Source organism: Sander lucioperca, chromosome 6 (assembly GCF_008315115.2).
Source record: "Sander lucioperca isolate FBNREF2018 chromosome 6, SLUC_FBN_1.2, whole genome shotgun sequence".
Taxonomy (NCBI): domain Eukaryota; kingdom Metazoa; phylum Chordata; class Actinopteri; order Perciformes; family Percidae; genus Sander; species Sander lucioperca.
Window position 1 is genome coordinate 21,056,986 of NC_050178.1, and position 18,519 is coordinate 21,075,504.

The window sequence follows — 18,519 nt, forward strand, 5'->3', positions numbered from 1 at the left end:
CACATTCTCAAACACAAGTCATCAAATACAAGTCATGTGCCTCAGCTGGACTCTGTGTTTACTACAGACTGATTGACGCATTGGTTTTCTGAATCTACATGTGAATATGGTTGCCGAGAGGTTGGATCTGGGAAGGATTTAATGTTTTTTTAATAATTTATTTCCACCTTAAGACAAGTCTTTCTGTTTTTGGGGGGGATACAGACAAAGAGATGTCTGCAGTGTCCCTGTGTTGTGTTGGAGGATGCAGTCTGTCTCTCTCTCTCTCTCTGCTGCGGCTCTCTCCATCCTTCAAGGTTTTGCAGATGTTTCCGGGGTCACCATGGCAACAGTAGCCAAGAGCTGTTGCTATGTGCCTGCATCTCCGTGGCGAGAGAGACAGGTTAGATAACAGGTTGTTATATAAACATGGATGGCTTATGGAGGAGACATCAGGTTTTTAGAGAGACGTCAACGCAGATTCCTTCATCGTAAAACTGGACGTTGATCGTTAATTTGGATGTACATGTGTACATAACATGTACATATGTACATATGAAGTATATGTACCATACGAATGGTGTGTGTGTATATATACTTCATATGTACATGTGTACATATAAAACATCTCTGTGAAATATATGTACCATACGTACACGTGTACAAAAGATACTGGTATGATATATACGGTATATAATACAAATGGGCCATCTCCGACATTTGTCTTTTGTCGCATTTCTTTGACGTTTTTGACGCTTTCTTTTCCTGGCTTTTTGTCGCTTTTTGACTGTTTTTAAAGTGTGTGTCTTCTTCAGTCTCTGTTTTTTTGTTTTCTGACTGTTTGACTGTTTGAAGCAGACAGCAGGGATTAGTTTTTCATCTCGGTGCGTCCCCCTCTGGGTGGTGCAGTCTGCTCCCACACAATCAGGATTACTGGGACCGACTCCACTGAGACTCCACAGGCCACTGTTCCCAGTGGAGTTGTTTTCATGTCTGTTACGTAGTGCAAACATGAAATATAACGGTCTCTATAATATCACGGCAGCTTCAGACTTGGACCCAAATGCAGAATGAGGCGAGGAGAGGGCAGCAGTTGGTAGAAAGGAATTTAATGAAGCAAGACAAAGAGAACTTACAAACAATGTAAACTGGTGAAAATCCAAAGCACAGGAAAAAACAAACTGAGCTCAGTAACACGGAGAAAACTCCAGGAACACAGAAACCACCAGCACAGGCTCTCTAACCTGTCTCTCTCCTGCCTGTCTGTCTCACCTGTCTGCCTGCCTGCCTGTCTCTCACCTATCTGTCTGTCCCTCTCCTGTCTGTGTCTCTCACCTGTCTCTCTCTGTCTTCTCCTGACTGTCTCTCAGCTGTCTCTCTCCTGCCTGTCTGTCTCTCACCTGTCTGTCTCTGTGTCCTCAGTCACCATTGGCACTGGCAGAGACTTGTCCACATAAGGGACTACGAGCTAACACCAATAGCGGAGATAGCGTGGGTGATTGGGTGCGGTCGCCCCAGGGCCCCGTGCCAATTAGCGGCCCCTCAAACGCCACCGATCTTGCATCACTTGACGAGAACGGGGCCCAAAGTGACACATTGCAGATTATTAGCTGAAAGAAGCTAATTACTGCACCTGATCTCATGTTGTGATAATCCAGCTCTGCTTATCAAACATATAGATAATAGAGCCATGTCAGTTATATAGGGTGGTACTGATTGAGAGCATCTTGGCCTGTTCAGCACCATCGCTGTCCATCAGCTGTCTCTGTCCATCATCTGTCTCTGTCCATCAGCTGTCTCTGTCCATCATCTGTCTCTGTCCATCAGCTGTCTCTGTCCATCATCAGCTGTCTCTGTCCATCAGCTGTCTCTGTCCATCATCAGCTGTCTCTGTCCATCAGCTGTCTCTGTCCGTCAGCTGTCTCTGTCCGTCAGCTGTCCATCAGCTGTCGCTGTCCGTCAGCTGTCTCTGTCCGTCAGCTGTCCATCATCTGTCTCTGTCCATCATCTGTCTCTGTCCATCAGCTGTCTCTGTCCATCAGCTGTCTCTGTCCATCAGCTGTTTCTGTCCGTCAGCTGTCTCTGTCCATCATCAGCTGTCTCTGTCCATCAGCTGTCTCTGTCCATCAGCTGTCTCTGTCCGTGGTGCTGAAACATTTTTACTTGACCGGCAAACTTCTTTCTTTGTTCGTCAACACAAACTTGTTAAATGTGTCTTTTCTTTGTGATTTATTTGACATATAGACCTACTTGGCTCAACAAGTGACACACCATGCATTCATCAGATATATATATATATATATATATATATATATATATATATATATATATATATATATATATATATATATATATATATATATATATATATTTTTTTTTTTTTTTTTTTTTTAAGTTTTAACTTTAAAATGACTTGGTAGCAGAGGGCCCCGTGATGAAGCTCCGCCCCTGCCAGACACTGTAGTTAATCTCAGACTCATAAATCAGCTGTTAGAGACATAGTCTGCAGACCAATGTTCATGTCCTAACGTTAACGTTAGATTGATAGCCCTTGATTGCCCTCGTCTTTTAAGTGCAGTCCAGTTTAGGTTTTCAGCATTCACTCGCATTTTCTGCAGGAAATGTGTTTTCTAGTTCACGTTTCACCCTCGTGTTGTCACCGCGTCGACCATGCCACTTTTTGGTTTTCTGGGCCAAAATGTTTTGGTCGACTTTTCGACACTTTTCCCAATGTTTTTGTCGATTTTATTTTCTGCCTTTTTTAAAAATGTTGTTTTTTTTCTGACATTTCTGTCACTTTTTTCAACATTCTTTTATCAATTCATTTTCAAATGGTTTAAAATTGACTAAAACACCCAAATTCAATGAAAGTAGTGAACTGATCATTTATTTTGCTTGTGAAGAGCGTTTTTTACAATTAGGTTTAAAGAAACCCAAATTTCTGATATAGAAACTTTTTGAAAAATGGGTCAAATTTGACCCCAAAGACAACAGGAGGGTTAAGGTAGTCTCTCTTATAGCCAGACCTTCATCACAGCGCTGCAGAGGAAGGTCTTTCTAGTCCACACAGCATTCCTGGATGGGAGAACAACGTGCTCTGGTTCATTGGCATTTCTCTAAACCAATCACAATCATCTTAGGCGGGGCTAAGCTCCGGACGGAGCCACGGTGCCTCTGCTAAATAGTCTCAGGAAGGAACTTGTTTTGGTGGAACATGTGTACGTTCAAAAGTAGTTTTAGTCGTGCAACAGAAAGGAAAAGGTGTGTGTGTGTGTGTGTGTGTGTGTGTGTGTGTGTGTGGCCTAAATGAGTATTTTTAGCGGACATTCTCAACTGTCCTTAGTAAACATGATAAATCTGAGTGTATTGATTTCATTTACGTGGTCGAAAGCTTCAGATTTGATCACCGTTCCTCTGTGGTTAATGTCTCTTCTTCGTTGGTGTATTTCAGCTGCTGGCGCCGGCCGTGGACTGGTTGGACTTCCTGTCATTCTCGCTGTCTCCCCTGGATCTGAACGACACCGAGCCCGTGGTGCTGTACGCCCGAGAATACCTGCAGCAGGTGTCCGAACTCATCAACAAGACGGACCGCAGGTCAGACACAGACACCCAAAAATAACCCAAAATATCACAAATAAATCACAAACATAGACTTAATTAACATGTCTGAGGGAAAAGAACATGACTAGGAGTTACCCATAAAATTATCATTTCTTCAAAGAAAATTAATTTATATTTACATAAAAAGACAGAAGTTGAAATAAATTAATAAAATATTCATGTATTTATTCATAGATATGTTATAATGAAACTGTTAAAGTTTAAAACTGTAAATACTTTTCTTAAATTACAAAATAGAGAAAATAAGTTTTTACAGGCGTGAAAATCCTTCATTACATATTAAACAGCCCAAACAAGACATAATAACACAGATCCATAGACTACAACCCAGAAAATACATTTATATCTTTTCAACACATTCTCATCAGCGGGTTCGTATATATCGACCAAAACTTATGCTCAACAAATTAGGTGACTGTCTCTCACCTGTCTGTCTGTCCCTCTCCTGTCTGTCTGTCTCTCACTTGTCTTTCTCTGTCTGTGTCCCTCTCCTGTCTGTCTGCCTGCCTGTCTCTCATATCTCTCTGTCTCTCTCCTGTCTCTCACCTGTCTCTCTCTCTCACCTTCCTGTCTCTCACCTATCTGCCTGTCCCTCTCCTGCCGGTCTGTCTCTCACCTGTCTGTCTGTGTCCTCAGTCTGCTGAATAACTACATGATGTGGACGCTGGTTCAGAAGAGTGTGGCCAGTCTGGATCAACGCTTCGAGAACGCTCAGGACAAACTGCTGGAGAGTCTCTACGGGACCAAGAAGGTACTTTAACTTCTCAGTTATATTAGAGTCTCTACGGGACCAAGAAGGTACTTTAACTTCTCAGTTATATTAGAGTCTCTACGGGACCAAGAAGGTACTTTAACTTCTCAGTTATATTAGAGTCTCTACGGGACCAAGAAGGTACTTTTACTTCTCAGTTATATTAGAGTCTCTACTGGACCAAGAAGGTACTTTAACTTCTAAGTTATATTACAGTCTCTATGGGACCAAGAAGGTACTTTAACTTCTCAGTTATATTAGAGTCTCTACGGGACCAAGAAGGTACTTTTACTTCTCAGTTATATTAGAGTCTCTACGGGACCAAGAAGGTACTTTAACTTCTCAGTTATATTAGAGTCTCTACGGGACCAAGAAGGTACTTTAACTTCTCAGTTATATTAGAGTCTCTACGGGACCAAGAAGGTACTTTTACTTCTCAGTTATATTAGAGTCTCTACTGGACCAAGAAGGTACTTTAACTTCTAAGTTATATTACAGTCTCTATGGGACCAAGAAGGTACTTTAACTTCTCAGTTATATTAGAGTCTCTACGGGACCAAGAAGGTACTTTTACTTCTCAGTTATATTAGAGTCTCTACGGGACCAAGAAGGTACTTTAACTTCTCAGTTATATTAGAGTCTCTACGGGACCAAGAATGTACTTTAACTTCTCAGTTATATTAGAGTCTCTACAGGACCAAGAAGGTACTTTTACTTCTCAGTTATATTAGAGTCTCTACGGGACCAAGAAGGTACTTTAACTTCTCAGTTATATTAGAGTCTCTACAGGACCAAGAAGGTACTTTAACTTCTCAGTTATATTAGAGTCTCTACGGGACCAAGAAGGTACTTTAACTTCTCAGTTATATTAGAGTCTCTACGGGACCAAGAAGGTACTTTTACTTCTCAGTTATATTAGAGTCTCTACGGGACCAAGAAGGTACTTTAACTTCTCAGTTATATTAGAGTCTCTACGGGACCAAGAAGGTACTTTTACTTCTCAGTTATATTAGAGTCTCTACGGGACCAAGAAGGTACTTTAACTTCTCAGTTATATTAGAGTCTCTACGGGACCAAGAAGGTACTTTACTTCTCAGTTATATTAGAGTCTCTACGGGACCAAGAAGGTACTTTAACTTCTCAGTTATATTAGAGTCTCTACGGGACCAAGAAGGTACTTTACTTCTCAGTTATATTAGAGTCTCTACGGGACCAAGAAGGTACTTTAACTTCTCAGTTATATTAGAGTCTCTACGGGACCAAGAAGGTACTTTTACTTCTCAGTTATATTAGAGTCTCTACGGGACCAAGAAGGTACTTTTACTTCTCAGTTATATTAGAGTCTCTACGGGACCAAGAAGGTACTTTAACTTCTCAGTTATATTAGAGTCTCTACGGGACCAAGAAGGTACTTTTACTTCTCAGTTATATTACAGTCTCTACGGGACCAAGAAGGTACTTTAACTTCTCAGTTACTGCTGCCACTGGCAGCGCCGACAAGCTCCGAGCAAATGTGCAACTCGCCATCAATTTTCATAAAACTGCCCATATTCGAACTCTACACAGCTGATTTATCGCATAAAAAAGTCTCCGAAGTGAATTTAGGGATGAAATAGGAGACGTAAGTTGTAAAAAGCTTCTAACTGATCACTACGGCAAGCCGCCATGGCTCACTCCCGATCTAGGATCGACTGTTTCCTTGGGTTCCCGGATGTTAACCCTGAATTTTATGCATAGTATTTTGCAGCTGAATTTGGTATATTGAAATTTTAACGTTGAGTTTTTGAATCTGAATTTGTGAACATTGAAAAATAAAGGGAATAAGAGTTGTTCAGAGGCAAAACATTCAGATGCACAGTTTAAATGCATAAACATTCAAAATACGATGAAACAGATTTACTTCCATATTTCGACTTAACATTTGAGAGAATGCAGCTTTAAGTAGCTTCAGCGTTGACTGGTCCCTAACTGGCTGTGACTGGTCCCTATCTGTCTGTGACTGGTCCCTAACTGTCTGTGACTGGTCCCTAACTGTCTGTGACTGGTCCCTAACTGGCTGTGACTGGTCCCTAACTGGCTGTGACTGGTCCCTAACTGGCTGTGACTGGTCCCTAACTGGCTGTGACTGGCTCCTAACTGGCTGTGACTGGCTCCTAACTGGCTGTGACTGGCTCCTAACTGGCTGTGACTAGTTCTTAACTGGCTGTAACCGGTTGTGTTGCAGTCGTGCACCCCCCGCTGGCAGACGTGCATCGGGAACACTGACGACACGCTGGGCTTCGCTCTGGGAGCGCTCTTCGTCAAGGCGACCTTCGACAAACACAGCAAAGAGAAAGTGAGTTTACACCATGATGATGATGATGGTCTGGTTTCAGCTGCAGGGAAAAGTTCATCACCTGTCTCTCTGGCTGTCTCTCTCTCTGTGTGTATGTGTCTCTTAGGCCGAGGAGATGATCAACGGGATCCGCTCAGCGTTTAAAGATGCTCTGGACCGACTCAGCTGGATGGACAGCCACACGAGAAAAGCTGCTAAAGAGAAGGTAGACATAGAGACAGGCAGAGAGACAAACGGAGAGACAGAGAGGCAGACAGACAGGTCTAACGGTTTTTGTCCCGCTTTAGGCCGATGCGATCTACGATATGATCGGGTTCCCAGAGTTCATCCTGGAGCCCAAAGAGCTGGACGATGTTTACGACGGGGTGAGTGACATCACAGTGACATCGTGTCTGATTTACCTGGGGCAGGGAGACAGGTGGGACAGGGAGACAGGTGGGACAGGGAGACAGGTGGGACAGGGAGACAGGTGGGACAGGGAGACAGGTGGGACAGGGAGACAGGTGGGACAGGGAGACAGATGGGACAGGGAGACAGAGAGATGGGACAGGGAGACAGAGAGATGGGACAGGGAGACAGAGAGATGGGACAGGGAGACAGAGATGGGACAGGGCGACAGAGATGGGACAGGGCGACAGGACAGGGAGACAGGTGGGACAGGGAGACAGGTGGGACAGGGAGACAGGTGAGACAGGGAGACGGGTGGGACAGGGAGATGGGACAGGGAGACAGGCGAGTCAGTTGGGACAGGGAGACAGGACAGGGAGACAGGTGGGACAGGGAGACGTGACAGACAGGTGGGACAGGGAGACGTGACAGAGAGACAGTGGGACAGGGAGACGTGACAGAGAGACAGGTGAGACAGGGAGACGTGACAGAGAGACATGTGGGACAGGGAGACGTGACAGAGAGACATGTGGGACAGGGAGACGTGACCGAGAGACAGGTGGGACAGGGAGACGTGACCGAGAGACAGGTGGGACAGGGAGACGTGACCGAGAGACAGGTGGGACAGGGAGACGTGACCGAGAGACAGGTGGGACAGGGAGACGTGACCGAGAGACAGGTGGGATAGGGAGATGGAGAGACAGGCGGGACAGAGAGACATGTTGATGAGGTTGTTGTTTCAGTGCAGTTTTGCGGCGCTCTGCTGCCACCTGCTGTTTTTTTTATTTAGTCATTTTATTGAAGATGTTAAAAAAGACAAAGTCAAACCTTATCATCACACCCAAACAGAATCTGCAGATGTTTTTAAGTTTTTACAGTTTTCAGCAGTGATCCATCAGGAACATCTGGAGATTTTAGCGTTTGTCTGTGTGGAGAGAAACTTTATTTTAATTTGTTTAAAATCTGCAAAAAAGTGTGTGTGTGTTAGTGTTAATTTGTTTTTGTGTTGTTGTTTCAGTATGAAGTGTCAGACGACAGCTTCTTCCAGAACATGTTGAACTTCTACAACTTCTCAGCCCGAGTGATGGCCGACCAGCTGAGGAAGACTCCCAACAAAGACCAGTAATACACACACCCTCACACACACACAGACGCACTCACAAAGACACAGACACACACAGACGCACTCACAAAGACACACCCTCACACACACACACACACACACACACACACACACAGACGCACACATTTAGTCAGGAGTCGTATTCACAAAACTTCGGCTGAAATCTTGAAAGCTGGGTTGTCAGGTAGTACCACGACACACATCCTACAGTCTGAAACACATTTGAGTCATAGTGTAACGACCAATCAGGAGCAGGCTGGAGAAATGGTTAAAAGCACACAGACTCCTGAGCAAACCACCGGGAGTGTTGGTTTTCTTCTGAAGATACTTGTGAATACGACTCTGTGGGCTCTTTGGTTGACTGGTAGGAGCCAACGTTAACTCCTCTCCTTGTTTCCTCTCCTTGTTCCCTCTCCTTCTTCCCTCTCAGGTGGAGTATGACTCCTCCTACAGTTAATGCGTACTACATGCCCACTAAGAACGGCATCGTCTTCCCCGCCGGGATCCTGCAAGCCCCTTTCTACGCCCACGACCACCCCAAGTCTGTTTACCTCTCCATCTACCTGTCTGTCTGTGTGCCTGTCTTTCTGTCTGTCTGACCTATAACACCTGTTTAACAGTAAATACTTACAGAAGTGATGTTTTTTGTTTCAGGGCGTTGAACTTTGGTGGGATCGGAGTGGTGATGGGTCACGAGCTCACGCACGCCTTTGATGATCAGGGTGAGTTTGTTTACTTCCTGTGACATGTTGAGTTCCTGCTGGAGGTGGTGGTGTGTGTCACCACCCGATGTGAGTCGAGTGCAGCTGTGAGTTGGGCATGCTCAGATTTAAACGGTTTACGGCATAACGACAAGGGATCCGGATCCGGCTGCATTGTGAAATCCATAAAATAATAAACTTTTCTCATTCCAAACAACAACAGAATATGGAAATCATTTTCAAAAACGTTTTAGCTGTCTATGATTGTGTGATTGCTAACTTTAGCTCAAAACGCTATTCAAGTGACAGCCTTTGTTGTGTTTGATTGCTAACTTGTAGCCAGCAGTGAACCAACTTCATTATGTAGGTCCATTTTTATTGTCTTGACATTACAGAAGTCTCTTGTTAGCAGGTTCTTGGAGGCTATTTCAGCCTCTAATCTACAACTGACATCAGGGATCATGCCGTGAAAATGTGATGCCTTACTCTAAATAATAAATTACTGCTATGTAATGTACCTATCTCATTATTCTGTGGCTAACAGCAAAACAGATCTGCGTCTGTCGCAAAGTGACGCATGCACAACTCACATCTGCACTCGACTCACATCGGGTAGTGACAGTGTTCTCTGAACAGATGTCTCTACTGGCAGAAACACACCACACGCGGAAGCGCCGCACATAGCCAAATCTGTCCATCTGCGATCAGGCGCGCTGCCGCGATCCTTTTGGCGTCTCCTCTATTTCTTCAGTGTGGCAGGAAGCCCACAGTGCAGTCGGATACTTTACAAAATAAGACAAATTTCAAAATAAAACACAGGTTTATGGTGATTTTGGCTGTCTTGACTTGTCAAAAAGGCCAAAAAAAACAATTTACATCTGCGTATCATTTCCTGAACCTGGAGTTCAACACCTGTCTCTCTCTCTGTCTCTCAACAAACTTTGGCTCATCCATTTGTTTATTGTGGATGTTTTCAGTATTTGTTGAACTACATGCATCAGTCATCTCAGTTTTTGTTTCGAAAAAGGAAATGACTAGGGATGCCCCGAATCCAGATTTTTGGGTTTCGGCCGAATACCGAATCCACTGGTTAAGATTCTGCTGAATCCTGAATCCCCTGGTTGAGATTCTGCTGAATCCTCGTCCCATCCTCAGTCCATGAACACAGTAAACTCATTAATGAAGTAAACAGTGACTGTCCTTCCTTTGCCGTACCTGAAGTTGCTGCATTCTGGCTGCTGTCTGTAGATTCCTTCATGCACAACTCGTATTCTTTTGGATGTTTCATACCAAATGTTGTAACAGTGGTTATGTTGTGTATAGTTTAGGGTCCTCGCCACCACCAGACTAATCAGCATTGTAAATTGAACATGTAGCTGGACTTGAATGGCCTTCTTTTGACTGAAAATACTGCCAAACTACACTTTTTCTGCTCACCAGTTCCATTTTCACTTTCTCACAGCCTGCTGCATTGAACGCTCCACCTACGTAAACACCTTCCCGTAATCAACGGCGCCGTCGTTATGTCGACCAGCGTAGCGCACGTAGTGCAAGCGTAGGGTTCGGTGGGAAAAAAAATTCTCTTCTTCGGCAGAAACAGAACTCTGTCAAAAAGCCCAATATTCACCCGAATCCGAAGCCCAATGCTGGCTTCAGTGCATCCCTAGAAATGTCACAGTGAACGTTTCTCATTACCCTGACAGACAGAAGTAAATGAAAGAGTAAAGTGACTGTTTGTTTGTTTATTAAGATGTCCTCCCTCCTGCCGCCAGGTCGTGAGTACGATAAAGAAGGTAACTTGAGGCCGTGGTGGCAGAACTCTTCGGTGGAGGCGTTTCGCCAGAGAACAGAGTGCATGACTGATCAGTACAGCCGCTACACCGTCAACGGAGAACACGTCAACGGGAAACAGACGCTCGGAGAAAACATCGCCGACAACGGAGGACTGAAGGCTGCATACAATGTTAGTATGATGTTGACACAAACTGAACCACTCTTCTGTTTCTGTTGATAGCCTACATTCTGCTTCTCCAGATATAGACTCAATGTGGGTGTGGGTGGGTGGGGGTGTGTGGTGTGTGTGATCTTGCCTGTAATTCATGAATTTAAACCTTTACGTTATCTATAGACGGCATTAAATATTTCCTGAGCTGCAGCTGTATCTTGTTGGAGTGTGAAATCCTTCTCAAAATCCTTTCCTGAATCACGGCGGAATGAAAGCTATGTTGCTCCCCAAACACTATTACAGTAGTCGATATTGATGCGTTTCCTTCAGGCCTATCAGTCATGGATCCAGAAGAACGGAGCGGAGAAGAAGCTTCCTGCCGTCAACCTGACCAATGATCAGCTCTTCTTCGTAGGATTTGCTCAGGTGAGACACTGATGACAAACAACAACACCTCAGTTAGGCCTCCTGCACACACTGTTTTTATTTGGGCTCCCATGGTAACAGGTTAGAGCTTGCACACTGCCTGTGTGACACACATCTCTAGGTTTTGATATAAATTTAAACTGTTGAACTCCTTTTTAAATTGTATTTCAATTGGATTCTGACAAAACAATAACATGTACTTTATTTTCTCAGGAAAGGGAATTGAAATATAAAAATACATATCAAAATATGTGCAAACAAATGTACAAACACAAAAATATTGACAAAATAAACTTGAAGAACGCGCTATTATTTCATTTTATCAATGGGAAACATACATGTGTACAAACAAGGCTAGCACCAGACACGTTTCTGGTGTGCAAAGACATAGAAAACGCCACGCATCCGACACACAACTGACACGCAACAGAAACGCCATGATCACGCCACGCAGCCAGTGTGCAGGAGCCCTTACTGTCTCAACAGAACGGTGTCCCGCAGGGCTCTATACTGGGGCCACTTCTGTTGCTGTTGATAGCCTACATTCTGCTTCTCCAGATGTAGACTCAAGTTATATGCTGATGACACAGCGATTTATGTGTTAATATTTCCAGGTGCTGATCAATGTTTCTGACTCTCCTGTGTGTGTGTTGTGTGTTTTCCAGGTGTGGTGTTCTGTCCGGACCCCCGAGAGCGCCCACGAGGGTCTGATGACCGACCCCCACAGCCCACCGCGGTACCGAGTCATCGGCACGCTCGCCAACTCTCCGGACTTCAGCCGCCACTTCAACTGTCCCGAGGGGACGCCAATGAACACGGGGCAGCGCTGCGAGGTCTGGTAGACGCACCGGCCAATTGAAGAGGGGAGGGCGCGGGGCCTATTCGCTCAGTCTGTTAAAGGAGACCTGTTACGAGTTTATGTCATATCTATAATGTTACAATCTCAGATGTTAAAGTTAAAACGACAAAGCTTCAAATCCCTGTGAATTTTTTAGGCAACGTTTTTGTCACTTTTTTTTAAAACTTTTTTGTCACTTTTTCTCACTTATTTTTTATTTTATTTTTTTTTACATTTTTGTCATCTTTTTAAATGTTTTTTTGTAGGTAAATATACAGTCAGACAACTGTTAATACACAGATATTTCTTATATTAGTTGATCTGTAATGTTACAATCTCGGACATTTGTGTCAAACATTAAAACACCAAAGCTTCAAATAATGACGTAAACGTATTTAAAAGAAATCCCTGTGAGCCAAAACCTCATATTTCAGACTGATCTCATGAAATGGCGTATGTATGACACGCCAATTCGTATGCCATTATTGACGTGTTATCAAGATGCATACTCTCTTTAGCGTGTTTATCAATGCCATTTGGCCTCCATTGACTTACACTATCTTGAGATTGCGTGTGAATTGACGCCGTAGCGAGTAGTATGAAAGGGTGAAAATCTGCATAGGGAGGTTGGTGGGGGTGGATGGGTCAAACACAGGATTTTCACCCAGGAGACCGGGGATCGGGTCCAGCGGGTTATGTTTTCTTTGTGTCCCGTGGGTCACGTTTCCTAAACTCAACCCGTTCTTATTTTCCTAAACCCAACCCGTCCGCTGTATACGGCACTCAAAATGCGTACAGATAACACGCCACTTGGCTTTAGAAAGTGACATGTATGTTTACATCTGCTGTATACAGCGTAGACCTACACGCAGATAGCTCAAAATGCGTACAGATAACACGCCACTTAGCTTAAGAAAATGGGCGTGTATGTTTACGCGATGTCATCTTGCATATTTCCCTCTTTTTTGCAACATTTTTGTCACCTTTGTTTGTTTCTGCCTATGTTATGGGACTTATAAACAGAAACATCAGACCGTTACTGCCTGTCTTTCGGTCAGGAGTATAAAATCCTCAACATTAGTTGTGTTCTGGTTTCAGAACGATGAAGACAGTTGGAGAACAGATACAAAACAGGATGGAAGAAAGGGACAAAAACTATCAAACATATTGGAGAAAAAAAAGTTACCAAACGTTGACAAAAATGCCTGAAAGAAACGACAAAAGGTCGGGGGAAAAAAAGCTGTGAGATATAAAACAGGATGTCGTCTGTATACAGGATGAATCTGTTCTTCGCCAACATGTTTTTTCCAAATCTACAGATTTTTAGACAATCTGTGATCGACTTAAACAACAGTTCATATCTTTGCCGTAAATGGACCAACCACTGAACTCTGCCTAGCTTTGGGCAGAGCCTTCAATGTTTACATATGCTGGCTCCGCCCCAAAACATGTTCAAGAAGAAACAGGAACTACGTACGAAGCTGGAAACTGTTTCTAACAGGTCTCCTTTAAGAAACGGCTTGGGGTGTCAGGTTGGAAACCTGCCTGTTGTTTAGTCAGACTGTTACCGGACAGAAACGTTCCTTGCTTAGCCGGCTGGTTAGTGTCTTACTTAGAGGAGTTTTTGTGGAGGTTATTATGGGATGTTGCAGGTTTATTAGTCGTTAGGTGGAGACGATCAGACTGACTTCCTGTCTGGAAACTAAACTAAACGGACTCAGTGGACTTCACAGAGACACGAAGGACCGATGATGATGATGAAGCTACGGGACAATGTCACTGATTTCTGCTTTATCACCGTTATTATTGTTATTGTTATTATTGTTATTAATATTAATGGGCCTTGGGTCGTTTGTGTGTTTGTTGAATGAACGCACTCTCTGATGACATCACTGTGGCGTGCGTGTGAGCTTGTGCGAGAGTGTGCGAGAGTGTGTACGAACGCGAGTGTGTTCAAGCGTGTGTGCGAGCGTGTGTGTGAGCAAGCGAGGGAGTGAGCGTGTGTGCGAGCATGAGTGTGTGTGTCGCCTCCTGATGCCACTGCTGTCCAATCCCGTGCAGCTCCTGTGTGTCGTCGTTTGTTCAGCAGAAGAAGCTGCTTCCTGCCAAAGATGTTTCTGTGTGTTTGCGTGCATGTGTGTGCGCGTGCGTGCGTGTGTGTAATAATCTGTGTGTAGATGTAGAATAAACTGAGCTTGTTGTCTGTGTCCTGAAGGGGGCGTTGCCGCTCTGCTCGTCCAATCAGAGCGCTGCGTTACAAACATAATAAACACTGAATATAATAAGTCACCGTCTGCTGTCGTTATGAAACACACGCACACACGCGCACTCAGAGCATCCCATAATACAGGTGTCATCTACTTTACTTCAAAATAAAAGCATCTATACCCCGTCAAAGTAGAATCATATACAATATCTCTGAAAGCAGCTGTACTTAAAGTATCAAAGTAAAAGTACTCATTTGTATTCATTTTTCCCCACTAAATCCTGCACATTGCTGCTTTTAAATTAAAGATTAGAAAACTTTCAATACTGTAAAAGTGCATGAGTGCTATCCGCAAAATATACTGGCTTTTTTTATTGCTAATGAATAATTACATTTTTTGATTATATCAGCTAAATGTTCTCAAAGTAAAAGCTGTATTTGTTCAGCACGTTTCAAGGTAATTCAGAAAGGTGTGTGTGTGTGTGCGCGTTTGTGTGTGTTTTATTAACTGAAAATTGAATTCATCAGTTTTAGTAGGATGCATGTTTTAAGCATCTGTTTGCTTATATTTCTTCCGGCTTCACTATTAATTAGGGCTGTCAATCGATTAAAAAAAATTAATCTAATTAATTACATACTCTGTGATTAATTAATCGAAATTAATCACATACATAATTAACGGTGCCTGAACCGATACGTTTTAAGAAAGTAAAAAAAGAAAAGAAAAAAGAAGGGTACTAATAACTTATTTCATAGTAAATTGCTGTTGAACGACAAAAACAACCACCAGATGGGAAAAGGACATTTACAATAACTTCAAATGCACCACGACACTGTAGTTTACCAGTTTCATTGAACACACCGTCTGTGTTGTTTTTCCGACAACAGCAGCTGCAGATTGTTACATCCCGCTGTTGAGTCACAGTCCTCTACAGTAAAACACAGTCACACTTTACACCGTTTAGAGTTAGCTGTCAGCATTTAACCGTGTTTAATCCAGCTACTAGCTAGCGGTAGGCTAACGTTAGCTGCTGTTGAGTATAGTGTTAACTAGCTAGCGGTAGGCTAACGTTAGCTGCTGTTGAGTATAGTGTTAACTAGCTAGCGGTAGGCTAACGTTAGCTGCTGTTGAGTATAGTGTTAACTAGCTAGCGGTAGGCTAACGTTAGCTGCTGTTGAGTGTAGTGTTAACTAGCTAGCGGTAGGCTAACGTTAGCTGCTGTTGAGTATAGTGTTAACTAGCTAGCGGTAGGCTAACGTTAGCTGCTGTTGAGTATAGTGTTAACTAGCATCATGTGCAGCGGTGTTTGTGTTTCCTGTATCGTCTGTTTCAGAGCATCAGAGAGAAGAGCAGACATATCAGTGGCTCCAGATTTCGGTAGTCAGGGTTGGCAGGAAGAAGATTTTTACAAGTTAATGTTCCAGTTAATGATCCAGGCAGCACATTCTCGTCTCCCTCCTTCATTTTACAGTCCAATGGTGGCTAGAACGGCTCCGGGTCAAACGTCAATATGGAATGGATTAATCTGCGTAATCTTTAACGTGTTATTTTTTCTCAGATTAATTAACAGCCTTTTTCTCAGATTATTTTGACAGCCCTACTATTAATACATTAATAGGGTTAGATAAGTGTGTATGTCTGTATTTGTGCTTGCTTCTCTTTGAATGTACACACGAAAACAGACACATGATTGTATTTCTACCCTTGCGTGAACTAAATGAGCACACATTCACTAGATTAGACAGATTAGACCAAAGATTAGGTTCAATGGTTAAGCATGGAAGTACAGTAATACTAATATACGTGTGTGTGTGTGTGTGTGTGTGTGTGTGTGTGTTTTGAGGGTAGATGTACAGTTGTGTTCAAAATAATAGCAGTCCAACATCACTAACCTCATAAATCAATTTTTTTGGTAGAAGTGATCTGACCCCCATGCACTGAATTCAAGCCACAGTACACTGTGAAGACAGTACAGCATGGTGGTGCAAAAATCATGTTATGGGGATGTTTCTCATACTGTGGTGTTGGGCCTATTTATCACATACCAGGGATCATGGATCAGTTTCAATACATCAAAATACTTGAAGAGGTCATGTTGCCTTATGCTGAAGAGGAAATGCCTTTGACATGGGTCTTTCAACAAGACAATGACCCAAAACACACCAGTAAGAGAGCAAAGTCTTGGTTCCAGATGAAGAAGATTGATGTTATGGAGTGGCCAGCCCAATCCCCAGACCTCAATACCATAGAAAACTTGTGGGGTGACATCAAACATGCTGTTTCTGAGGCCAAACCCAGTAATGCAGAGGAATTGTGGAATGTAGTTCAATCGTCCTGGGCTGGAATACCTGTTCACAGGTGACTCCATGCAACTCAGCTGTGGAGCAGTTCTCAGAAATAATGGTTATACAACTAAATATTAATGCAGTGATTCAAAGTAAAGCCAACCCTTGAGACATTTTTCAGTTCATAAAGTAAATGTTGGAGTTTGTAAAGAAAAATGCAAATACTGCAGCCTAATATTCCTTTTTCTTCACTTTCTGTGAAGGTATAACACAAACTTGATCAATTTTGGTCATGTTTTGATGTGGAATTGAATGTGCAGTGTTCCCAATGCATTGATATTATGGAATTAAAAGCTAGTCTAAGGATTTTGAGCATTATTCACTTTTTTTTAAACACACTGCTATTATTCTGAACACAACTGTAGATGAGTAGTCGTGAGCAGGTGTATTGTTTACCCCAATTAAGGGCAATGAGGCATAATCGTGATATAAAAATTAAGGAAAGCAGAAAAATATATACTTTCAAGAAAAGCAAAGTAATTTGACTTGTGAGTCAACACAATCACATAATACAAACATACAACTGTTCACTAATTGACCAACAGACCTACGCCCTCCTCCCTCAGGTGTTCCTCAAGTTCTCTCTGTCGAGAGCAAATACAACCGCTACTCTAAATAGCCTGAAGCCCCTAAAACTGGAACATACCAACACAACAGTACAACGCAGGGGTGGCTCAGGTGAATAGACCGTAAAGGCTCCACACAGCCAAAATGAATGTATCTATGAAGCTAGACATTTACAGAATATCATTTATGTGATTCACATTCACATTAGACAAAACCACCAGACATCTTGATGGCTAATCAATGTGTTACTCAAAATTCATCATGTCACTTCCTGTTACCCCGGAAGTCATAGTCATTTAAACCTGAGGATCGCGGCAAACTTTCCCTTATAACAAAGAGAGCACATGCTAGTAAGACCAAGATTATATGTTACCCTCTGTTAGTGATGGCCGAATGAAGCCTTGTGAAGCCTCTGAAGCTTCTTCCTGATTGTATCGCAAAATGATCCGAAGCATCAAAGAATCAAAAACAACACCGTGACATCTGGTGGTCAGTCAGCAGAAATGACAGCGGCTATGACCTCGACACAGCCAAACCAAGCTACAACATGAACACAGGAGAGACAGAATGGACAAACCCAGCTACAACATGAACACAGGAGAGACAGAATGGACAAACCAAGCTACATGCTTGAATATAACATAATATAATAATATAAATTACTGTGATCAGGATTTAATAGGATAAGTATGTTTAATTAGGCTAAATATGGATATTGCGGCTGTAAGCAGTCCAAAATATTGCTGCCGCGAGGGGCTAAACACTGAGAGATACACTGTGTGACGCGCTCGAGATTTTATTGCAATGATTTTTATTCTTCTTCCACACGTAAAATACACTTAGCACTGCAGTTACCAAATGTAATTGTTACCTGGTGAGTAGAATAATTGCGTTAATGCAGCGTGATGCGTGATACGGTCAACAGAAAGTGTTCGCTCCCAGGCTCACCCCCTCTCTGTCAATGCCCAAAAAAAACCCAGGTGCACAGGTGAAGCAAACAAATAGAGTATCACTTCCGCTCAAACTGCGATGACAACGCCCACCACCTGCCATATCAGTGCACAACACAATAATCAACAAACAACACAAATGAGACCATAAACAACATCCAATATGTGGCTCCTACAATGGATTCAATAAACTGCAGCAACAATTCCATCTTCTACCGCTACGTAGAGTTATGTACAGGTGTATGTAAGTAGGCTAATTTCCATTAAAAGGCTAATCAAATAAATTGCTAGCCACACTCATAAACCCCGCGATGTTCCAGTGAATTCTAACGGGCCGTTGGTAA

General features: G+C 43.0%; 1 protein-coding gene across 2 annotated transcripts in view; it reads left to right on the top strand.

Moving 5' to 3' along the window:
- The window catches only part of ece2b (endothelin converting enzyme 2b), a 38,233-nt gene extending 25,974 nt beyond the window's left edge, over positions 1–12,259 (top strand). For both annotated transcript variants that reach the window (XM_031303809.2, XM_031303810.2), the window contains 11 exons: positions 3,431–3,573; positions 4,237–4,351; positions 6,576–6,686; positions 6,793–6,891; positions 6,974–7,051; positions 8,092–8,195; positions 8,627–8,737; positions 8,851–8,918; positions 10,670–10,860; positions 11,173–11,268; positions 11,934–12,259. In XM_031303809.2, coding sequence (XP_031159669.1) covers positions 3,431–3,573; positions 4,237–4,351; positions 6,576–6,686; positions 6,793–6,891; positions 6,974–7,051; positions 8,092–8,195; positions 8,627–8,737; positions 8,851–8,918; positions 10,670–10,860; positions 11,173–11,268; positions 11,934–12,110 — 1,293 coding nt within the window. In that variant the 3' untranslated portion in view covers positions 12,111–12,259. The remainder of the gene's footprint in view (positions 1–3,430; positions 3,574–4,236; positions 4,352–6,575; positions 6,687–6,792; positions 6,892–6,973; positions 7,052–8,091; positions 8,196–8,626; positions 8,738–8,850; positions 8,919–10,669; positions 10,861–11,172; positions 11,269–11,933) is intronic.
- Positions 12,260–18,519: the final 6,260 nt, after the last annotated feature.